At 40.9% G+C, this 25,629-nt stretch overlaps 1 protein-coding gene across 5 annotated transcripts in view; it reads left to right on the plus strand.

Moving 5' to 3' along the window:
- Fmn1 (formin 1) overlaps nt 1-25,629 on the plus strand; it is a 361,689-nt gene that overhangs the window by 328,534 nt on the left and 7,526 nt on the right. For all 5 annotated transcript variants that reach the window (XM_021231093.2, XM_021231095.2, XM_040746011.1 and 2 more), the window contains 3 exons: nt 6-57; nt 4,623-4,772; nt 24,213-24,297. In XM_021231093.2, the coding sequence (XP_021086752.1) occupies nt 6-57; nt 4,623-4,772; nt 24,213-24,297 (287 nt within the window). The remainder of the gene's footprint in view (nt 1-5; nt 58-4,622; nt 4,773-24,212; nt 24,298-25,629) is intronic.

Consider the following 25,629-nt stretch of genomic DNA (forward strand, 5'->3'; position numbering starts at 1 on the left):
CACAGCCAAAAAGGAGCATAAAATGGAAGAAAGTCACTTGGAAAACGCACAGAAAAGGTAAGTAGCTCTGACTTGAACTCAGTTCTTTTTGACATCCTTTATTTTTATTATTATAAGAAATATACCCATTGCTGTGCAGCCATCTTCTCTACAACCCCATCTGAAACTCTGAAACTGTGAAGCACTAACTCCTCATTTCATCCTTTGCCCCACAAGGCCTGGATAGCGTTGCTCTACTTCTTTCCTCTCTGTAGAGCCCTGTGCCATCTGGCCATTTACGACTAACTTATCTCACTTGCCTTGTGTTTGAACAGCAGCCCCTTGGTCATGTCTGTTGAGACATCCATGAACAGTAAGCCAGAAATGACACCCCTCCCATCATATGTGTCATGATCCTGTTCCGTCCACTTGCCTCTCCTTCCTGCTCTGTTCCTGAACTACCTCATGGAAGTTAGGAAGAGAGTTGACTCTCTTTCAGTATCATAACTAGGTTGGACTACCTCCATAAATAGCTAGGAGAGTGACTTCAGTTTCTTTGCTTAGATAGTGGAGGGTTTTATAGACAAGGGACAGGTGGAAAGAGAGTTTCCGCTCTGTGTACAAAAATTCCCTCAAGTCAGAAGAGACCCTTGGGTTCCTTGTTTGAGCCCAGCCCCTTTTCTTGACTCCTACTTCTTTTCAGTAGACACCAGAGCCATCACCTCACCTGGTGGAACCCAGAACTACTCCAGTCCCCTGTGGAAGGGTCTCTGTTAGTTCACCACAGTTGTCCCTTCAAAAAAGGAGTATATTGAATCTTTCAGGAGCGAGGACTGAGATACATTTGACTGTTAAATATTCTAAACATTCCAGATAATTAAATGAGGGAATAGGGGTAGGAAGTAGCATCTGAGGAAAAAAATAAGCTTTACAAAATAGATGAGAATTTCCTAGTTGAGAATGAATAAACTAGGAATGAGTCCTTTCCCTTCACTCTAGCCACAATTCTGAAAACCCAAAGACAGGTGCCAACATTTAGTCCTGATTCCTTCTATAATCTGCCAACAAAATTAAGATGCCGATGAAAGCAAAATGAAGGCCATTCTTGTAGTTTTCTAAGTGTAGACATGTTCTTGAATCATGAGCATCATCCTATCATGATAATTGTTGAAAACTGAGACAATTACACGGTTGTGCTTTTAGATTTTGGCTCCCCTCTATTGGACTTATCCCTACATTACGCTTTCTTTCCTTGGTGTGCAAAATTAGTGTCAGAGACATTCAGCGGTCAGAGAAGAAACTATCAACAGGGGCAGGCTGGTATCAGGCCAAGGAGCAATTCAGCTTCCGGGGTGCATGTCAAGTTTCTAATCCCTTTTCAAGACTTTGCTGAAGGGCAAGGGGCCCACCTTAGAGAGGCCTGGGCTGCTGCTGTGCATTAGGCATGCTAAGAGGAGTCATAACTTCTGGTTGTCAGCATTTTCCGTGACTTTGTGGTGAAGGTAGTCTAGCTTTCATGTCATACTTGAAATATGTTAGATCTCATCTTCAATGTAGAAACCATGGTTGTTTGCTTGCACTCTTTAAGAAGGCTGTGGTCGGTGTTGCAATATTCGTGTGAGACTTAGTAAATTCTTATGTTTTATTCTCAAGAGAAACAATTTACTCTGAGGCCAAGGGATATTTGCTTTTCCTAAGCAGTTTCTGAAAGCACGCATGAGAAAACAGTAAGGGGATGTGTTCTGCTCTGGCATCGCCACAGTAAGTGTAGAGCAGTTTGCTTAGCTCTGGGCTCTTTGATAGAATCATCGTCTGTCCTTAACAACAAAAAAGTTTGGCCAAATTAAAAGGACCAGACGAGGAAATGTAATGGAAGAGAATCAGGGACTAGTTTAAAGTGGGATGAAATATATTGGTATAAAACAAAACATGATTAGAAATTATCTTTTTATTTTAAGTAGAATGCCATTTGGGAGTTATGTGATACGAACTGAACATTTCAGAAAGCACAGAATCCTCTACCTGCTGTCTGTTGGAGAAAATTGTCCCCTCAATTAAATGTCAATGATTTTCTTGTCCAAATTTCAAGTTTTTGATGCAGTGTTTTGTGAACCAAAACAGAATTTTTGTGACGAACATTTTGACCGGGCAGGGCAGTAGTCTGGACGTTACAGACAGTGGTGGGTTCTTAGTCTAGCTCTGAGCTTTTTCTTAATGGGAAGGGGAGCTTTGGGGTCAAATGAGGTGCCTCCTCAGAGCGGCTGCGTCTGTCTGCATTGCAGTGCTGTCATCACAGATGCCCTGGTCTCTCCTTGGTTCTTCTGAACAGAGTCAATGCTTCCTATGTTCCCAAACCACACAGGGAAAACATGCTGAAATGCAGTGTACATATTTTAATTTCAAGCCCTTTGACAGAGACAGGCAGGGCCTTACAACACCACCACAACCACACACACACACACACACACACACACACACACACACACACACACACACACACACACGGAGAAAGGCTGTGAGGACAGAGTTAGTTAAAGAAACCTCCAGGCCGCTGACATGTTTGTGATAAACGTCAGGCAGGCTGTCACTTCTGACTCTGCACCAATGTCTACTGTGTCCACATGTGGCCCAGTGATGGAGGAATCATGGCAACCATTCCTGTGTGCTCATCACTGCATCCTGCTGTGGAATAGGAAGCTAACCAGCTCCGCTGACTACAAAATGACATATTTCCTCTCCTGTGTTTGTGTCCATACAAATCTGTGTCTGTATAGAAAGTGAACATGACAAAACAGGAAACATGATGGTGTGCCCTCCTGGGGTGATCCATGTGTGACACATGAGTCTGAAGGAGAAATGGAAGGAAGTGACTGTCTTGTGGGCTAGTTTCCTGTGTCAGTGCCTGTGAGCAACAGAAGGGGAGAGCAGGACATATACCTCACTGAGCGTTGGGAACCTGAATAGAGACCCAGCTCTGCCAGTGGATGAGGTCATTCTGTCTTCCCAGGCCTCCATTGTCTGTTGTGAAGAGTGAGACTACTGGAAATGCTAACCTGCCCAGTCTCTCTAGTCCTAAACCCAATAGCTCAGTAGAAAACCCACAGCCTGCCTCAACTGGTTGAATAATTCTCTGAATATCCTCACATTACAATGTAAATTCTATGTTGAATGAAATAAAGGTATATGACACAGAGCACTCTCTTAGTTTTATCAGTATTTTGACAACTGTAGGCATTGGTATTATGTCTGGGGTGAGAGTAGACTTTGCTACTTTCTTTACTGGTTTTGCTTCAAAATATGTGTGTTTGGAATTATCAGAAAGTCCCTTCAGAGATTACTGCCATTATTGCCTTTCTCCACTTACACACCTCTAGTCTTTTAATAACTAGGGGCCAAATTCCCTGGCCAGTAGTTTTAATTTGCATTAAAAACAGATTTGTTATTTACAGAAGCACATAGAATTTATGAGATTTGGAGCAGCAGCTCCAGCTTGGATCTCACCTAATCATAGCCATGGAATCAATTAACAGTTCATCTGTGAAATGTGATAAAATCTTATGAGATACATATTGCCCAATAACCAAGAAGGAGATGAAAGTATGCTCCATACTAGTCACAGGGCTTCAGGGTTTTACAATCGTCACTGAATAGAGTCCCATTAGAAACTCAGTATTCAGGATGGCCACAAAAAACACCATGCCTGAGCAGATGATAGAGCATTGAGTAATAACCCTGGCTGGCCATTCCTGCTTTGATTAGTTTCCAACACCCTTGAAAGGGGCCTGTTTAAGAGTTCTTGCTCTTGGCAAATGAGCCTGTGAAGCCTGAGGTGGGTGAGGGCAAGTGCGGAAAGAAGGAGTTCAGAGCTATAAATCGCTGCAAAGCTAGTGCCTCCATGAAGGGCTGCTTGGGAGGCCCCGTCCAGCTAGTGGGCAGTGTGCCTTCATGGGGCCAGTCACAGCGTTAGCGAAGAGCCTAATGTTAGAACAACCTGAGCTCCTTCCTACCTTGACTGTAGAGTGCTTCTTCATCTAGCCCTTGCTAGGCTCACTATTATGTCTGTTTCCGTAGGTTGGTGGCTTATATTCTTGTATCATGGTCAATGGAGCACTTTTGAAGGTCATATAGTGTAAATGTCTTATTCTACCCTTGAGAAAATGAAAGTGAACTGCCAAAGTGATGGAGCAAAGAACCAGAGCATGCCAGAGTATAGAGAGGACAGAAGCTTCCCAATTTTCCATGGTACCCATTGGCCATCCAACTGACTATTATTGGAGCAGTCTATAGGTCATAGTCTGACATTAATGTAGTCATTAAATACAGAGTGAAGATCAGAAAATTGACATGAACTTAAGATGAGGAACAAACTTAAGCTTAAAGTTATGTAACCCTTGGAGTTGTGCTGTTCTTCAGTTCACACATAGGAGATGTATATAGTAGTTTTCCCAGTCATAGTGACTCTATTGGCAGATCTATACAGGCTTCCTGCGGTTTGGAGCACTCTCCAGTAACTGTGAGTCCTGACTCCTTTATTACGGAATAGTCATGAGGGAAGCTTCCCACAGTATCCCTTCTCATCGCTCTAATAGGTTTTGGTGTTGACAGTTACTTATCCCTTCCATGTTTCCCCCTACCTTCTACAGTTTTGAAACAACAGTGGGATATTTTGGAATGAAGCCAAAGACTGGAGAGAAGGAGATCACCCCCAGCTATGTGTTTATGGTGTGGTTTGAGTTCTGCAGTGACTTCAAGACAATTTGGAAACGGGAGAGTAAGAACATATCTAAAGAAAGGTAAGGTTGGATGAGGCATGACTGCCTCCTGAGCATTTCATCTTTCCAAGCCTTCCAAAGCATGCCTGTTTCACATGTGTCAGTGCTTTCTTTTGCATCAAGTCAACATCCAAGAAGGATTCTTGCCTCCCAGCTCCTGGAGAAATTCAGGGAAAGCTTGCTGTCCCCCCTGGGCAAGATATACTCACATGATCTGATAAGCTCCTTTCTCTTAACCCCTTCCAATTACTAGCTAGTAAATGAAAGGCGAGTTGTGCTAATTTGCAACAGATTGCTTCTCTGTGTATTTTCATGTTGGCCCAAGCTAAATGAGGTTGCTTTGCTGTGGCAGACAGTACAGACAAATAAAAGTGAATGCTTTCCCCATTAATATACTGCATTTGCATCAAAGGGAAATCTCCCCAGCTCAGGCCACACTTCACACAGTGTTGAAGCCCCACGCTGGATTTACAGCATCACTTCTGACTCCCTGTATCCTGCTGAGGACATCAAACTGTGTGCCGCTCGGCCTCCTTGCAGTCTCTTGATTTTATTACTTGGGAGTAAAAGAAAAAAAATCAGCTCTGAACATAGGCACTGTGTGTGTGTGTGTGTGTGTGTGTGAGAGAGAGAGAGAGAGAGACAGAGACAGAGACAGAGACAGAGACAGAGACAGAGACAGAGACAGAGACAGAGAGACTTTAACACTGTTTATCAGAAAGAAAGCATTTCTGCTTGACAGTGGCCTTCAGGCTGCTGTGGTTCCATGAAGGCTGTCAAGGGTTCAAACTTCACACAGATCTTGCCTCTAACTCTTGAGGAACAGGTATGAGGCTGTTATTCAAGATTGTAGGGAAAGAGGTAGAAGATTCTCCAGAGTGAGAGAGACTGTTCCGTTTTAGCTTCTAAACTGCAGTAAACATTGAGACCTGAAACTCCACAATTAGTATATTTGTTCTCTAATTTGCAAAAAAGTCACATCCAAGAGTATTTCTATATGAAAAAAAGTACATTAATATGTATTTTGCCTTACATCACTCTTTTTAAGTTGAAATTTTAGAGAATGTAACTTGGTATTATTAAATCTCTAGATATTTTCTCAAGGAATTTTTTAAAAAGACACCCCTCCATTTTTTTTCTAAAGGAAGTCAAAACTCCATTTTTATCTGGGGCCAGCTGTGAATGACCACACCTGTAATTACAGCACATGGAACTCTAGAGAAGGAAATGGTCATGAATTCAAGGGCAGTCTTGGATATAAAGTGTGTTCCAGGCAAGCCTGGGGTACAACATGAGACTGTGCCTTAAAACAGTCTGCACATCTTACCAGCATGACCTCTTCAGGAAGGAAGGAGATAAAACTGACTGTATTCAACAAAGGCAAAGAGTTCATACCTACAATCCCAAGTACAGGAACCCGAAGCCAAAGGATTGTGAGTTTGTATAAAAGCTGAGAACTCATGATTCAGATAAAGTGAAGTAGAGACAGACCTACAACATAGCAAGGAAGCATGGTTGACACATAACTGCAATTCATAGTGAGTGGAAAGGATTCTAGATGGTTCCAACATAAAGACACAATCATTTTCAGTGTTTCCCTGGACAGCTACTCCAACTAGATCATTATGCCATGTATGCATTGAGTATACAAAGAAGTCTTACAACAAATATGAACGATTGGGTATCAAGAATTTTAAAAATTATGAGTCATTGAGAAAGTAGCTTATTGATCATTTTATGGAAAAGAAACCCTGAAAAGTATGCCCAAATCTGCATTCTCACCCTAGGTAATATAAACTAAATTAGCTTTCATGGAATCAAGTCTTTTTGAGACTAGAAGGTAAAGTTCCTCTTCTTGATCTAATGGTGACTACTGGTTCATTGCTGAGTCTCATCAGGCTGCCAAACCCAGCAGGAAGTTCTGAACATGCAGACTTTACTTAGGAGTTTTCTACTCAGATTTCCAGTGTAGTTCTTAATGAATTGTCTCTGAAGCCTAAAAATGGTTCAAACACAAACAAAAACACAGAGGGTAACTAATTGCTTTTTGTTTTAACACATCTGTAGAAATCTTGAACTGTAGTATACCCTGCCCCCATACTCAGAAAAGTTAGACCAAACTCTCTGTGGTTCTGCTGTGGTGGTGTCTAGTCATCCTTCAGAATGACTTTTTCTCTGATTCCCAGCATGGGCATTGGCAGCATTGCTTCCTGGGTCCAGCTGGGGAATTGCTTGCTTCACACTCTGTAAACCAGCACCTCCCCAGGGTCATGACTTCCCAAGAGCCTTCCCTGATCATTTAGCAGTTTCCAGGGTCTCTTCATTGTAGCCCTGCTCTGAAGAGATGGATCACCAGCAAATTGTCAGCTTAAGACATCTCTGAATTTTAAGGATGGTTTGGGAAAGATTTTTGCAAGCAACATGCTTAGAAAACTCTCCTATTAAAGGCATTTTAGTATGTCCATTCAAGCAATTAAATTGATTATCCAGGATTTTCTTATGAAGGCTTTTTTAAAAAAAACTTTTTTTATAATAAGAAGTTTAGCTTTTAGGCTCTTAAATGTAATAGTCATTAGTATAAAATACGCTAATTAACTTAAGTTGGCTTGTTATAATAAAATTGGAAGTAATGTGATTGCTTTGTTAACACTTATTTAATGATATATGATAACTATATTGTTGATTACGGTTTTCCCAGAAATTGAATTAAATCTCTTTAACATGAAATGCCACAAGGCAATATAACATCACTCACAAGAATTACTCAAAGTCACAAAAAACAAAATCCATAGCCAAATGAAAGCTTGCTATGCTTGATATCATGTAACTATTGGGGGGAGATTGTGGTTTGGGAATCTCATCACAAGAAATTGAGATCACTTGATTTTTCAATGTGTCTTAAGGCCAACTGAAACCCAAGAAGTTACTGGAAAAGATTAATCAACAATAGTATTTTCAAAGAGAAAGACCCAAAGGTAAATGTTTAAGCCTGCTTCCAAATGAAATGAAAGTATTGGGACTGCATATTGGAATATGCATTAGGCTAATATAACGTTGGGACTCATGTGCCTCCATAGCAAGCTAGCAACTCCCCCCTTATGAAGCTACAGCACTCTTTAAATATTATATTAAGATGTCCAATGTTGCTATGCCATTAAACTAGTAAACTCCGTGGTTAAGGGTGGAGAGGGATAAGCCTCATTGACTACAATACTGCCACTGAGCAAAATGGTGCATGGCTTTAATCCCAGCACTCAGGAGGCAGAGGTAGGTGGATCTCGGTGAATTTGAGGCCAGCCTGGTCTACAGAGCTACTTCCAGGACAGCTAGGGCTGTTACACGAAGAAACCATGTCTCCAAAAAAAAAAAAAAAAAGAGGGAGGATTCTCTGGGGATATGGTTTAACCTATTAACTGTGTCATTAGAAATGCAATTTACTACATGTTAGTTACTATGGCTTTAATTTTTCTTCAACATTTAAGCCAGTATTAGGAAAACAAAACAAAACCTGTTTCCATGTATAAGCACAAATCCAGAAGGTTCCTTCTCTATCATTGTGTGGCCCCCAGTGGGGACACTTATCCCTCAGTGAAGCCTACTGATTCCTTCTCCTCTTTCTTCAGACTACAGCTAGTGCTCAGTTGTATGAAAGGGACCTGTAGACAGAGGGCAGATCTCACAATCACACCCCTTCACTTTGCTGTTAATTTGCTGTACACCATTAGGCCAGATACTTGCTGCATGGTGAACCAATAAACATGAGTATCAGGATGGAGCAGGAGCCAAGCGTTAATGCTCGTCTAACTTGAAGTCATTATGATTCTGGAAACAACTTTCTGGTTTCCTAAGACTGGTGCAATTTTGAGATAATAGTCTTCACTTTGGCTCCTGAGATTATTAAGGGTGATATTGGAAATTGTTTCAAACCAAGATCTGATATAGGACTGGGAGGAGACTGGATATAGAGGAGTTTTCATTGCCCTTTAGACTTTGGCAACTGTGTACAGTATCACTCTCCCAGTTTTGTTGTTGTTTACGAAAAACTGATGTTCATCTTGAAGGTCTCATGTTTGAATCGAGGATGTACGCACAAGTATTTGCTGTGCTCGTGTCTCTGCAGTGCTATGTTTGGAGGAATGCTGTAGTTCACCAAGACTGTATTTCATCCCCAGTGATGACTTAGCATTGGATTTACTTTTTCTTTACTTTAGTATCTGCATCTCTTAACATTCAAACACTTCCTGGGTTTCTGGTACATACCCTTTTCCATCCATTATATCCAAATATTATCTAATCACATGCATAACAACTGCAAGAAGGTTACCTAAAAATTTTACTGTTGCGTCTATAACCCGTTCTCCACTCATTTTCTGTATTTACTTTTTTGATTCTTTAATTGTTTGTCCCATGGATCCTTACTTCTGAAACATTTTATCAGTTAGGATATCTTCAGACATTCCCCACATGTGCCCACATGCAGAAAAACCACACAGTGAGCTATGAATTAGCAAAAGGTGAAGATGCCCCATGGGAACCATGACTCCAGGAATAAAGTCCCTGCAAATGCCCCCCCTGAGCCAAGGCAAACTTTACAAGTGCCATTTAAAAAAACCACAATGGGCCAGTGAGGAGAGAACAACAAGTTTTGTAAATTTTATGGGCAATGCAAATAAGAAATTTCATTATATGCATAGCTATAATTTACACCATGGGAGAACAGAGTTACTTATTTAGTTCCAGCTGAAACCAACAAGGTTTTGTTTTGTGTGCATTCCTTGAAGCTATTATGGTTAATTATGCAACTGCCACAGCCTTGACAACAGATCGATCCAGGGTAGGTCAGGTGATCTCAAAGGCAGTTTTCAGAGCTCCCTATTGGCTGTGTTGCTGTAGGACAAAGGACTTAACAAGGTCATTCCTCCACCCACTTAAGACCCATTGATTCTAATGCAATGCTGCAAAAATCCATATTTTTACATGGTGATTTATTTATTTATTTAATTTTGCTTCCTTACTGACTTAAATACATACATAATCATTCTAGTGACCTGTCAGACATCAACTTTCTTTTCCTTAGCCTTCCATTATGCAGGGTTATTTATATACACCTGACCACTAAAATGCCTCAGGATTTGAAGGAATCCCTTTAAAATACAAATAATCAACTATTAGCTATTTGACAATATGTTAAATTTCCCTGTCATAGTTGAAAACAGTTGTGTAAGTACACAAACAGTAAATGCCTTTAGGGACCTAATTTAAACAAAAGATTGTCATAAATGCAAATAAGAAAATTTCCTTATCTCACCGGCAATAAATTTAAACCTACTCCAGCACAATTAAAAAATATGTCGTTCAGGTTTGATAGATAGCTCAACCATTAAAGGGTAAGGCTTGAATCTGAAAGGAAGGATTTGCCATGAATAAGGAATAAACTAAAAACACAGTAAGACTAGATTTTTAAGAGTGTATATGTATGTGTGCACACGCACACACGCACAGTGTTCGTGGAGCCAGACAAGAGCATTGGATCCCCTAGAGCTGGAGTTACAAGGGATTAGGAACATCTCATGTGGAAGGTGGGAACTGAATCTGTGACTTCTGAAAGAGCAACAAGTGCTCTTCACTGCTGAGCCGTCTCTCCAGCCCCATCATTGTGTTTGTTTGTTTGCTTGTTTTAAGAACAACTTCTGGCCTTCTTTCACCTGACCACTGTTAGTCCATTCCTTCTACTTTCCTTTCTAAGTTTGAGAGTTTATTATTCATTATTCATTTTTTTGCCAATATTATACATCTCAGTTAGAATAAAGTTACTTAAAGAAAAAAAATTAATTTTCCCCTTGCATAATAACCTGGAGGTAAGAAGTGTTACTGCTGGGTATAAGGAGCATTATTCCCACCAGCCTGGTCCCAGAGCTGCGTCAGTCCCAAATGAACACCAGGACACTATAGTAATTATGAAGCTGCTGGCCTTTTGCTGTGGTTTCTTATTGGCTAGCTCTGACTTAGTTATTAACCCATAACTGCTAATCTGAGTATTTCCAAGTGCACTTCCCTTACCAGAGAAAGGGTTCAGACCTCTTGCGTCCTACACAGTGACTGACTGTGCCTCTGTTTCCCAGAATCCTCCACCTCTCCTAGTCCCACCTATCTTGCTTCCCTATTGGCCAACAGTGATTTATTTCTCAACCAATAAGACAAACATATACACAGAAGGACTTCCCCCATCATCTTCTCTTTTCTTTCTAAATAAAAAGAAGGGTTTTAACATTATCATAGTAAAGTATATAACAAAACAGTTATCAAGTAAGACCTATAGTTACAATATTTAGTTCATTAACATTTAGCAAGATTTAAAGAAAGTATTCTATCATCTATCCTATCTGTGTGAGTCTAAAGTCTTGTATGTAGCTTATCTTTTATCATAACTAAGGAAAACTATAATAGCCATCACTGTCTGTCTTCATCTCCATCAAAGACCACAGAAGGATAATATATAAACACTAGAATTGACAGACATCCTGTTACCTGAGCAGTTACCCAAAGTTCTTTTGAAATGTTGGAGCATCCATATTCAGCCCATAGGCCACAGTGTATCTGGCAGACTTCTCAGAAAAGCAGGAAATTTTAAACTGTCTGCCTGCATTGGCAGTTTGTCAGTCATTTTGTGTGTGTGTCCTGTAGAATGTCTGGTAGATTCTTCCATGGAGCAGGCACCCTTTGACTGTCCCATCAAGTTCAGCAGTCACTTTTCTGTGGGTCCTACATGTTCAATCTATCAAATCATAAAGGCAAGAGCAGTTTCTTGCCTAAATGGCTAATATTGCCAAGCTGTAAACAAACTCCATAACGATGTTCTTCAATGCCCAGCTTCCTCTCAGATGTAATTGGTGTGCTAGGAGTAGTTGTGTTTCACTATCATGAAATACCCTAAACCATTTAAATGTCATATATTCTGTAGGTCTTTGAAAGGTTAGAAGAATATCTATCCATCTCAAATACATCTCTGTATATCTAGAGAACCTAACTAACCTAAGTATAAGTTCTGACTATTATAGATGACTATATACAATCTGTATTTAATTATGCATCACATTTTAAAAGATCAGTGTAAATATAATACTTAAAAGTATTCATTTCTATATCATATTCCCTTTTTCCCTTTAGAGATTGACTGATCATTACCATTTATAACCAACCCTGTATAACAAACATTTATAAACAATATTTGAGAATGTGGGTGTCGTTATCTCCAAATTAGTTCCTGCTGTTAGGGGGCACTGTCTTGAGGATACTAAGAAGACCCAGAAATCCTGGCTGTAGTGGTCTGTATCTGCATAATCTTGGCTGTTTTGAGATGTTAGATCACCTGGGTCACTGCTTCAGGGGGTCTTGCTTCATTAAACCATATAAGTCTGGAAGGAATCCACAGCTTTTCATGGAAGGAATCCACAGCTTTTCATTTTCTGTGGAAACACTTTTCCCAAGTAACCTGTCCTTATATTTAAATTCAGAAGCCAAAGCATTTTTAAAATATATAAGTTGGATTAATTTAGCAACATTGATAAGCAAATATCTTTTAGCATTTTTTGCTCCTTCCCCAGCAATTAAACAATCCAAAGACAGCACAATAGCATACAGTATCCAGACTCTCTGTCTATTTTCCATCTTTTCATGGATTTTTTATTTACCTATTATTATTATTACTCTATTTATTTTACTTTTCCTTTTTCCTTTTTTGAGACAGGGTTTTTCTGTGTACTTTGGCTGCCCTTGAACCCTCTCTGTATACCAGGCTGGCCTTGAAATCACAGAGATCTGTTTGCCTCTGCCTCTGGAGTGCTGGGATTAGAGGCGGGTGCCAACATACCCAGCTACTATCTTTTTTTTTTTCTTTTTACCACTATCCTGTTTCTTTTCTCTCCCAAGCCTATGTATATTTTTAAACACACTATAAACCTTTTAGAGGTTTTACTTCATCTGAATCTGACTTTATTGTAAATCTTTAAGTTTTCTGGCCATGTGTCTTTTATCTGCTTAACAATATTGCTAAAATTAAAGTGGTGGCTGTTTTAGCTGCTGGCTTTTCAACATGGCAGGCATAAGTTTACCACCAGCACTGGCCGAACAAGTCTCTGCTTGTCTCTAGCAAAACAGAGCCCACCTGAGAAAATACTGCTAACAAGAAGCCATGCTTGTCTCTGTTCTTTTGTTTCTAAAATCCCTTTTAAGCTTTTGTTAGATTTATGTGGAAATTCTTGCCTCACGTTGAGGGTGCCATATGTAAGGAGCATTCTTCCCACCAGCCTAGTCCCAGAGCTGTGTCAGTCCCAAATGAACATGCAGGACACTACATTAATTTTGAAGTTGTTGGCTGTTTTCTATGGTTTCTTATTGGCTAGCTTTGACTTAATTATTAGCCCATAACTGCTAATCTGAGTATTTCCACATGGTCTTCTCTTACCTGAGAAAGGGTCCAGACCTCTTATTCCTCTTGCATCCTACATGGTGACTGACTGTGCCTCTGTTTCCCAGAATCCTCCACCTCTCCTAGTCCCACATATCTTGCTTCCCTGTTGGCCAACAGTGCTTATTTATCACCAATAGGACAAACATGTTCACAGAAAGATTTCTCCCAACAGCTGGGGACCAGTCATACTTCCTTTTGTAGCTGTTATCCTTAAGAGGTGATGCTTATTCACAACACTGAAGATGGCTTATGTTGTGTCTGCCTTAACCACTATCAAGTTACTGCCAGTAGGTAGGGGAGGATGTGTCTTTTCATTTCAGTAGTATGAGATGGAAGATGCATATATCTGTTTTATTCTTAGCCCATTAGGTAGAACTGAGTCTCCTGGACACTTACAAGGGAGACCAAGAAATTCAGGCCCAGCTGAAGTCCCACCAGTTTTGTTACTATAAGAATCAGGAAAATTGTATGTCAATTGGCAGACTTGGCCACATTTCCCACTTGTGTAATCCATGGTTAACTTCACCATTGCTACCTTTTGACACTGGCACTTCCTCTACACGCGCGTGCACGTACACACACACACACACACACACACACACACACACACACACACACACACCTCTTTTCTCACAGCACACTGGGTCTCTTTTTCCTCCTATCCTTAAGCATGGAACCTTCACAAGTTTCAGGTGTCCTCCTCCTCTTCATGCTATCTTTGCTCTTGTGCTAGGCCTGGCTATGCACGATTCTACCCATCACCTCTGCCTTAGCCTTCTGGGTCTTCCTACCCAGAATAGACACATTTTCTAAGGCTTAGGCCTGAATCACCCATTGCGTAACGAAGAGGATGTCCAGCCTTCCTCAGCAAATCAGTCTGTCCCAGTCTGTCCCAAATCATTCCTTCTCAACTGAGGCCTACTTACCCCTCAGGGCTTCCCCAGTTTTCAGTCACAGCAGTATCCTTGTCTTGACAGCCCAGAACAGGCTGGAAACCTAGTTTATCATCAGAACTCCAAGATAGGTTCTCTGTCTCTATCTGATCCTTTCCAGTTTTGCCTCCGCAATGGTTACTGGTTTTCATGTCACGTCCACAGAAGTTCTTCCCTTAACCGGAAACTCCCCATCCCATTCCTAATTGTTCTCCTGCCACAGTGTTGCTCTCTTGTCCTTGACATCGCTTAGCTTTCCATTCAGTGAACTTTCACTGTATTCTATTTCCCATTGCTGATGAAATAATGGGGGTAAGGGTTGAACCTAGCCATAGCTGGTCTATTAACTTTGTGGGTCCTCACCGTTCTGCAAAGAAAGAGGCTTTTTTCTTTTGCTATTAAATAAACACAGTGAAGTAACTGAACTACCAACACCACAGTTTCTCTAATAACCAGCAGAATGAGGAATAGCAATCTAGACCCTGCACGATAGTCACTTTGCAGCCTCTTTCTCCATAGCCTCTCCCCTCTGCACCTACTGGTTTCTCACACTTACACTGTCTCGCCTTGATACTCTGTTCTCAGCTTTTCTTGCTGACCAAAGCATAGTCACCCTTCAAAGCCAGCTCTTTTAGAGCTCTTCTTTAATTTTCCTAGCTAGGTAGAATCATTTTCTCCTCTGGTCTGTAACGGTGTGTTTTTCTTATATTTTTGGTTGTGAGCCTAGCCTTTAACGGCTGAGCCATCTCTCCAGCCCCGGTGTGTTTTTCTTACCATCTGTATTAGTCATGGTTCTCTAGAGAAGCAGAACTAATAGCATACATACATACATACTTGCATACATACATACATACTTACAAATGGGATTATTAGAGTGTCTTACTAATTGTGGCCATAAATTACAACAATAGCTGTTTCCCTATGGAAAGTCCAAATGTCCAATAGTTGTTCAGTCCATGGGGCTGGATGTCTCAGCTGGTCTTCAGTAGACGCTGGAATCCGGAAGAAGTAGGTGCTAATGCCAGTGCAGCAGTGAACTTGCTGCTGAATGAGAGCAAGAAGGCAAAGAGCAAGAGCTGCCCTTTTCCCCATCTTTTATATTGGCTGCCACCATAGATGTGGCCCAGCTCTAAGGCAGATCTTTATGCCTCAGAAGATCTGGATTCAGTGTGGGTCTTCCTACCTCAGATGTTTCAATAAAGAAAAAAATCTTCACAGGTGTACACAGCAGCTTGTGTTTTAGTTAATTGCAATCAAGCTGTCAGCCAAGAATAGCCATTACACCATCCTTTAGCATTTAATCCATAGTAACTTAATATTTAGCAGCTTGTGTTCTCTCTGAAACCTTCAGGACATAATCCTGTTCTCTGTTGTGCCTTTGGTGGCAAATTTCCTCATACAGGGCCTAATATGTGTTCGTCTGCATGGAAAGGCCCTCATAGTACACCCAAATGTTATTGAGTGGACATTAAAGGTTCCTTGTGATTCTGGAGAAGAAAATGATCTCAGGAAAATGTGGGAGTAGAGGGCTTTGGGACTATCATTAGTCTACCAAAAAGACTACCTTCAGTAGAGTTGAAGGGGAAACAGAAGCCAGTGGGGGATCAGTGGCTCCCTAATTATGGGGACTCTTGGGATCACCAAAAAGCACTGTGGAAATATGAGCCCATTTACTGAGTCAGGAGCCAATGGGACAGGGCCTAGATGCCTGTGGTCTTAAACAGTCCCAGGTTGTGTTCTGTGCCTGACTAATACTCCATAAATGCCTTGACTCTGCTTCCCTCAAATATGAGATGTGAACATTTGGGAGACACTTCCCCAGTTACTTAGCCAAGTTTGAAAAGGACTACTTAGGTCATCTTGTAGGTCTCTTCAAACCCTAAGTTCCTGAAATTTGTGGTATGGCACTCCATGTTGTGAGAATAGGTGAATTCTATTACTTTGAAAAGGGGGGTGAGGACATCCAAATGGGTCACATTGCAAAATGTAGTCTTGGGAGACTCAACACATGCTTTAGAAGAATTACATAGTATGATTCCTGGGTTCAGGCTCATTAAATACTATCTTTTCTGTTTAGTTAACCCAGCCCATTTTCTCATGTACTTTCATATTCTCATCTAAGTTTGAAATACATAAACACACACTTTAAAAAATATCTATTATGACAGTGACTTAAATACATGCTTTCAAAATACCCATTATGTCCCCAGTGGTATACAAGGTATGAGACTATTCTTGAAGAATTTAATGTAGTGATTTCAGACTGCTCCCTTCATGAAGTTTTCTCCAACGTCTGTTTAGCTATCTTTTCTGCAAAATTCTGAGGGTTTTCCCATGCCATCAACTTGAGCTCTTAATGATTTAGTTTTCACTCACGTTGTACTAAGTATTCTATTTCTTAAATAAATTGTATGCCCAAGAACATAAGTGCAAAGTCTACATATGATTTTTATTTTCTCTGTAGAACTTCCTATTTCCTTGTATATAGCAAGTGCTCAATTAATGCAGAACACATACACACTGTGTTTTATTTGGCCATCAAACTGATTATAAGATTTTATGTCTATGACTGATAACTGAGACGTCTTAGTTATTTTGATATGTGTGATACAAAACTCAAATAAGTCCCATATAGGTCACTTTTGCCCAACAATATAAATCTTAATAAACGTGTAAAGGGGACAGACAGGATGAGAAAGACAAAAAACAACTGCTGTGGTAAAAGAATACCCAACTCTGTTCTTAACTACATTACTTTCTATTTGTTCTGAAAAAATAAAAGAAAGACATGAAAATCCTTGGAATCCATTGCTAGTCCAAGCCTCAAACTCCTTTGGCACTCAGAGCAGGACCTTAGAGAATGTCTGTCCACACTCCGTTTCTCTAGCTTGGCAGAGCCTGGTGGAAACACAAAGTAAGTCCTCATTCAGCCAGAATATCTCTAAAGTACTTATGTGTAGGATTCCTGACAGCTCCACAGTATATAACAGGGGCCTACCCAGACAGTATGATTTGAGGGACACCAGGAGGAGCAGGGTGCCCTGTTCCAGACAACATCGGCACCCTCTTTTGTTGTTTCAGCCACATCGGAAACAGACTGTGTCAATTCTACTCTTTGGTGAGACTCAGTAGGTGGTAGAGGTTTCAAAACCAAAAGGTGGGGGAATCCGTATCTACAAGCACATGCCTGTCTTCAGTATCAGAATCCAGACTGTCTTCCGGAGGCTGCCTGCCCCTTTCCATGTGATCTATAAACTTATGCCACAGCCTCCTTCATTTCCAGGCTGCCTCCCAAACGCCCCTCCCAGGAGAGGAAATGAGGTGCTGGTGCCTTTCACTCTGCACCTACATCTCTAGGTCGGCTGGGGTGTTATGTCTACCAAGTGCAGAGTGATTGGATGTAACTGATCGTGCATTCCAGGACAGGTCTAACCCCACAGCACTTCCACTCCCCTGTGGCCTGGACAAGAAGCTCTGCCAACGGAAGCAGCCTTTGTTCTGCAATTAATCACTCCAAGTCAAAGTGTGTTTAGGTACTAGAAGTGATAACCCTTGAGAGCTACGAAGTGGCTGATTTGTGTCACTGTTGAAATCCGGGCTGTGTGAGGACATCCTTCGTTGTAAGTAGATATCTTACTTAGGCTCAGAGTAGGGGAGCTGTGACATTTCAGGAAGTAGAAATCAGAGGCTAATTCATCATGGAATAACTTTTAAAGGAGAAGTCCTGATATGTAAGCAGTTAAGTGTTCCAAGCCCTAGTATCTATGCTGAATTCCTGCGGCTCTGTCTTGTGGGCCATGAGAGTGGTGGGTAGAGGGTAGTGGTCAGGGTCAAGGGTCAGACTCCAAGGAAAGAGTGGAGCTAGAAGAGCGTGTGTTTCAAAGTATGTTGCCCCACTGGCCTGCCTGTGATAAATGGATTGAATCACTCATTTTCTCATATTCTCTGTGTCTTTTTCCCCTGTATTTTAGCTTCTTTCCCCAACACAGAACCTAAGCAGAGTTGTCCTCATCAGTTGCTGCAGTGAAGAAGTTTCCTTTTCTGCCCAGTGGTCCTTTTTGTTGTTTCTTTTTTTACCTTCGCTGCAGAGTGACTTTATTTATTTCCTTGGCTTCTATAACTATTAATCATGTACTATGGCTCTTCCATTAAGAATTCAGAAATGCCTAGAGAGTGAATTCTGTCAAGAAAATGAAATGATAGTGGTTCCCACTGGGGGAGCAGTGAAAGGTCACTTATTTAGAACTATACCCAGACAACAATATCCTCAAACCGTGATGAAACAACTTGACTCAGCAAGTGAAGACAGTACTTTGTGGATATATGAGAGGCATCCTAAGACCTGAACCAACTCCATAGGGCGAAACCAACAGAGCTGTCTAACATCCAGCCTACTGGAAGAGAGATATAGGACCAAGAGGGACATATAATATCCTCAAAGTCCACTGAAACAGCCTCGATAATAACAATTCCATCTCTGCTTCAGAGAATCCTAAAGAAGACAATATCAAAATGCTATTCCTGGTCTTCTGTACCTAAGGTGTCATCATGGCATTCATGTTCAATGCCTACATTCACACACTTTACCCAGGTGACTCTAGTGCGAAACAAAGGCGCACTTCCCTGGGCAGGAGCATCAGACACACATCCATTCTCACATGTATGCTTTCACCCAGTGCACACTGGTACCCATTTCAGTTTGCTAGAGCCTGCAGTGACTCCTGGGAAAACACGAATCACAGTGAGAAGGAAGAAAAGATGGTAGGCTTTCCAGAAGTTTTGCTAAAGCATTTAGATACTGAAGTTACAGCTTTTTCTCTCTCTAACACGCTCATGTTGGAATGCTTTCCCCTGTATTTAAAATAGCATTTGAAGGGCTCAGTAGCGGCCAGCAGTCATGAACAGCTATGGGTGATAGTCTAGAGTAAATGTTTAGACCAGAAACAAAAATAGAAGCCACATCTCAGCCAGAAACAGAAACAAGTTCCTAAACAATGGAGTCAAGGAGGCTGAACATCTGTATAGCTAGAAACTGTCTAGCCAGCCTATTTTCTTCAGTTAAATGCAAAAAGAAAAGAATGTCTTAACCTCCTATTTGAGATGAGGAAACACCTGATCTGGGACAAAATTGTGACTCTTCTAATCTCAGTCCCCTTGTGGGTAAAGTGCTCTGCACACCTTCAGGAATCACGGCATGTATATGCTAAGTTGGCTTGTATAACATTTATCACATGTTAGGTGGCCTACAGTACCCTTTTTCTTACATATTTATGACTAGAACTAGCCTTCTAAGTATGTTTTTTTCTCAAAAATCAGAGCAGAAAACATGTTTACTAATAAGTCTTTTACTAAACTTTTAAAATGATTAAGATGGGAAGGCATCCATTCTTCAGATATGTGCTAAGAACTTACTGGTGCAGACACAGGATAGATATGGAAATAGAGAGGATCCCTGGTATACAGAAAAACTGCTGATTTCATCATGTGATTCTAGTGTGAAGAGAAATAAGACACCCAGTTCTGATATGAAAAGCCCTAAGTACCTCAAGAGAGGGACAAAGTGGTTTTTCCATTGAAAAAAGAGAAACTGCTTCTGGTTAAGGGAGATGGAGGAAGTTTTCATGACATGAGTTTGAGCACATGAGTAAGACAAGAACGATGCCTGATTTGACTGGCATGTAGAACCAGTTGATGGCAGTAGCCATGTTTAAAACTTTCTTTAGTTTTTATACCAATGTTACTTAGGTGTAGTAACATACCCACTTTTAACAGATGAGGAAACTGAGACCAGATGGGTTAAGTGACTTGTCCAAGAACATTTATCTAAGCTAAACTAGCATGATATTCATATGGAAACGGGGCTGGATCTTCAAAAAGTAACTGCAAATTAAATTTAGAACAGAGGGAGGAAATTTGACGGCTAAGCTAAAGACTTTGAATCATGTGCTACAGTTCAAGTATTGGTAATTATAGTCTACGAGCCACATCTGATTTACTTCTAGTGCTTGTGAATAAAGAGTATTACTAAGGCATAGCATTGCCTTAGCCTCCCCCTCCACACCCCATGTGTGTTATTATTGCACTACAATAACAGTTGAGCATCTGCCACAACATACAGTCCCACAGCCTGAAATAGTTACTCTCTGGCCCTTGATGGAAAATATTTGCTGACCTCTGTTCTAGCTGACTGGGGATCTTCTGAGACAAGTGTTGGAGAAAAGAAGCCATATTCTTAGAGTCATGCATTACTAATGGGGGCCATCAGAATCTGTGGGGCAGCTTGAAAGGATTATTTTAACACTGCTTCAGTTGTCTGGGCTCTCATCCCTCCCATCTAGTCCCCCACAGTAGCCCTACCCCCAGTCTCCTGGCCAGAACTTTAAGACTTTCCGACAGTCCAGGCTGGTAACAAGAGCAGGTGAGATGTGCTAAGTGCTAGAAAACCAAACGGTACAAGGAAGTTGGCGAACGGCAGTGGGCAGCTGCCGGCTTCTGGCTGAGAATGTGATGGGGCGCTGGGAAGTGCCACAAACTGAGTTGGTCCTGCTGCACATGATATTCACTGCATGGTACTGGCACACTCAAAGCTTTTGGACTTCATTGTTGAGGATATACAGAAACTGGTGAGAATTTGCCAGTTCGCTTTGTGCAAGATCCATCTTGAACACTGAGGATGGGGTAGCCACCTACAATTTAAGGAACTCCTGCATATTGTCCTCATCACTGTTCCTTTTTTTCTTCATTTATTTTCAATTTGCATGTGTGCTTTATGTGAGTGTATATATACATGCATGGGTGAGTGTGCGCATGTGTGAATGTGGAGGCCATGGGTCTGAGTCCAGTGTGCTTTCTCAATCGTTCATTCTCCACCTTAGTCTTCAAGACAAGGTCTTTCACTCACCAGTTGGCTACACTGCCTGCCCATTGATGTCCAGGGATCCTCCTGTCTCTGTCCCCATCCCAGCATTACAGTGACAGGCATTTGTTACCACTACTGCCTATGTGTGGGTGCTGGGAACCCAAACTTAGGTACCCATGCTTGGAGGCATCTTACCAGTTATGCCATCTCCAAAGTCCTTCATCACCATTCTTAATAACTGAATTCCATTAGGCTGATTGTAATAATTCATTATCTATTATCTATTAGTCACTTGTTACATGTCAGGTACAGTGCAAATACTGAGGATAGAGACAATGAAATTGTATCCCCCACTTTGGAGAAGCTCCAATCTGCTGTGATAGGAAGTATTTAAAAGTGACCACAACATAGTAAGATATATGAACCTTAGAATCAGTTGCCAGAAGAGAGGACAGAATCCACTCTATCCAACTAATCGTTCATTTATGCAACTGGCCCCTAGGAGAATGTTACAATGTGGATAGGATTGTGGGTTAGTTTCCAATCCCTCGTGATTTCTCAACCTACACAGAAACTACCCCAGCTCCAATTCTTGAGTATCCAGAGGACCCAGAGAGTGGCCACAGAGCCCGCGAGACACTCAGGAAATGGGAGGGTGGCTCTAAGTGAAAGTCAGGCAGCAGGCCAGCTCCAAACTCAGGGACCAGAAGTGATAGGTAGAAAGGAACTATTATAACAAAAGAAGAGCCAAAAATGTTCCCTTCAAGTTAGTGACTGTGAGATAGATAATAATTACTCTTTGAACAGAATCCTAGCTGGAAAAACTCCAGAAAGAACACGCTGAGGGTTCATTTGCATCCCCATCATCTACATTGGGAAACCTCTCTTAATGGATGTTCACCAGTGTAGTCTGACCTAGATTGGGTCCACTTAACGCATTCTGTTCTTGGCTGGATATAGTCACAATTGTTGCCTCAAATGGAAAGCTTTAGTGGGCAGACCTATCACAGATGTCTGTCGCCAGCTTTGCAAATGTATTTCTTCTTGGAGTCTATAAAACATTACTCCTCTTTGTTTCATTTTTATTTACTTTGTGGTGCATGGGTTAGCATGTTGAGCTCATTGGAATTACATTCTACACATGGGCAGGAAGACTGGATTAGTGAATATACGTTCCCAACAGTTGTGTCAAGTCCTCCAAGAGTCAAGCCACTTAGCCATTTGTGGATGATAACAAGTACACAGTTAATATAAAGTGAAGGATTTTTTTTTAATTTGAAACCCTGAAGGAAAAAAAAAAAGCAAAAATTCTAAATGTCTGTGAATTGGTCAATTTTTAAATAGTTATTTTTTTTACAGTTTTGAGGAAACTTTGAAAGTAAAATGTATTTTCTCTTCACCCAGAATTACATATTCTCTGAGTTTAAATAAATTAGCATCATTAGTGTTATACATTTAAAATGAAATTCTACTTAATATATTACTCAGTCGCATTTCTTCTCTTATTTTTCTAGAAATCACCTCTCTCAATACTTTATCTTTCCAGGTTCTTTTGAATACTTTTATGTGTGTTGCATCTATTAATGACATAATTCTTTCCATGTGCCTATTTGTGTATCATTTTTGAAGAAATGCTTGTTTGAATGCCTGCCCATTATGAGGAAACAGTAATTAATCTTTCAAAATTAACAACCTTATTAATCCGTGGAGAATTTAAAACAAAATATCTTGATCTTATTTGCCTACCACTCCCTCACTCCTGTACCCTCATTTTTTTGTTTGTTTGTTTGTTTGCTTGCTTGTTTCTAGAAGAGCTCTTTATCAGCAGATGCCCTGGTCCTCTGGCTCTTACAATCTTTCTGCCCCATCTCCCTAGGTGTTCCCTGAGCTTTAAATATCGAGATTGTGTTGTAAATATATTTGTTTATATGAAATTACATACATGTTAATTAACAAATTTATTAATTGTGGTAGGGACCATAATTCATCTTTTTTTTTTTTGGTTTTTATGAGACAGGGTTTCTCTGTATTGTTTTGGAGGCTGTCGGTCCAGCCTGGCCTCGAACTCACAGAGAACTGCCTGCCTCTGCCTCCCGAGTGCTGGGATTAAAGGCGTGCGCCACCACCGCCTGGCATAATTCATCTTTTTTGAGTTACAAATATTCATATATATTCTAGACAAAAGCTCCACATCAGCTATATGATTTCCAATTTTTATTTACATTTTTAGGTTGTATTTTACTTCACTGCAGTGTATTTATGAATTTGTTACTTACAGTATCTATATGTTTTCTCAAAAATTTTCATTTTCCAAAATTGTCTCAGCATTATCTCCTGTGCAGATAGTAGGCTGAGCATACTGAATGGTGCCTTATGCACATTGAATTCTCTTCATCCTGAACTAATACATTGTTCACAAAAGCATGACCTCCCCTTGTTCATCTCAGTGGACTCTCCAGTGAAAACTGAGTTGTGATTAAGCAAAGAAAGCATTTCTCTCTCTCTCTTTCTTCTTCTTCTTCTTCTTCTTCTTTTTTTTTTTTTTTTTTTTGGGCTTTTTGAGACTGGATTTCTCTGTGGCTTTTGGAGGCTGTCCTGGAACTAGCTCTTGTAGACCAGTCTGGTCTCAAACTCACAGAGATCTGCCTGCCTCTGAGTGTTGGAATTAAAGGCTAAAGAAAGCATTTCTATATAGAGTTTAAATGTAATAGCAGAAAGCTATTTAAAAAAAAAGCACCCGGCTATCAGATAATGCCATTCTGACTAACATCTGAGCACATAAACAACGGTCTATGAAGCATAGAATGAAGGAGCAAGTGATATGTTTAATATTTACAATGTGCCTTTTCTTTGTTTTGATATGTTCAGATATGCAAATCCTTACCAGTGTGTTATAGTTGCTTGCAGGATTCAGTGTGATAACATACCCTACAAGTTTATATTTTAGGTCTTGTTGTGGCTTTCCCACTGAGACTTGTGGATATTCACTGAGTAAGTGTCACTGTGACAAAATTACCTAAGGACACATTGCTCAGACTGTATCCCCGTGCTTATGTGACATTAACTGATTTTCAGAGTACTAACCGATGGACGACCTTTGCATTCAGAAGTAGCAAGGTTTCTGTTTAACTCAACCACCTTCCCTTTTCTTTTTCTCCTCCTCCTTTATTTTCATCTCTCCTTTCCCATTTTTATTTCAGATTGAAAATGGCTCAGGCATCTGTCAGCAAATTGACATCAGAGAAGAAAGTAGAAACAAAGAAAATTAATCCCACTGCTAGTCTGGTAAGCCACACTTTTCACCATAACCTATAGGTTTTTCATCATATCTGGGGTACACTCCCAAGAGTATGTGAATTTGAAGGACAAAATTCAGGAAAGAAATGGGGGTGTTGGTATCCTTCCTCCCATCTTAAATACTACGTGGTTTAAAAACAAAACCAGATATAAGAGGCAAAGCATGCTTTCATGTGTTCCCACTGCAAACCCAACAGAGATCACCTGTGATAAAGCAAATTGTGTCTCCTGCCATTTCATATCCATCTCCAATTCACTCCCTCTTGTTTCCAGGGGCCTTCCTCCTAAAAGGCCCCTGAGTATCCCCATCCTTCTTCTCATTAACAAAGGAGGAAATGTTCCCTAGGAGTTGTCAAGAAAGTTGAGATGCAAAAATGTACAGTCTGCCTAATGTCAGTTGGCAAATGTATGACAAGAAGCCTGACCAGAGGGGAGCAGTGATCTCTTCACATTTCTTCCTTATATTGGAAACCAGCCAGTGTCTTTATGCTGTCCTAAATTTGAGAAAGTCGTCGTCCAGAGTCCAGTGTTCAGAAGAGGTCACAATGACTCCCCACCTGTGTGCCACACACTGTCTCAGTTCCCTTCCCTGTTGCTGTGACAATATACCCCCAACAAAAGCAGCTTAAAGGAAAAAGAGGCTTTGTTTTAGCTCACGGTTTGACGTTATCGTCCCTCATGGTAGTGAAGTCACAGAAGCAGGAGCTCAGGGCATCTGATTAGATTACATTATACCCACAGTCCAGACACAGAGAGCAGTGACCACTAATGCTCACCTCACTGTCTTACATAATCCAGGATCCCATCCCAGGGAATGGTGCTACCCATGGTGGGCAGATCTTCCTACCTCAGTTATCTGAATCAAGATATGTCACAGGTGTGCCCAGGGCTAAATAAACCCTCTCAGATGTGCCAGCAGGCTTGGCTCTCAGGTGATTTCAGACCATGTCAAGTTGAAAACTACCATTAACCATTGTGCAGACATTAGTCAGCATTGCTGCGTGATTAGGAACCCAGGGTTACTGGGAAGGAGACAACAAGAGGTTTAAACCTCAGCATTACCATAAGACCTTAGTAAGGTTACTTTGCTTCGTTCTCCTAAGGGAAAGAGGGCAATGATGATACCACCTTATTTTGAGGAAACTGAGAAAAGGCATGTAGACTACCAGTTACATAATGGAGGCTCAATAAATACTAGCTACTGCTCTTACTTCCAGCAGGCGTAGACCTGTGATGAGGAACAGCAATGGTGGGGCAGTGGGAATATCTTCCTCCATGCTTGTGGTCGGTTGATAGAATCAGGTAACTGTGGAGTCTAAG

This window comes from Mesocricetus auratus, unplaced genomic scaffold, assembly GCF_017639785.1.
Source record: "Mesocricetus auratus isolate SY011 unplaced genomic scaffold, BCM_Maur_2.0 Super-Scaffold_100004, whole genome shotgun sequence".
In the NCBI taxonomy this organism is placed as follows: domain Eukaryota; kingdom Metazoa; phylum Chordata; class Mammalia; order Rodentia; family Cricetidae; genus Mesocricetus; species Mesocricetus auratus.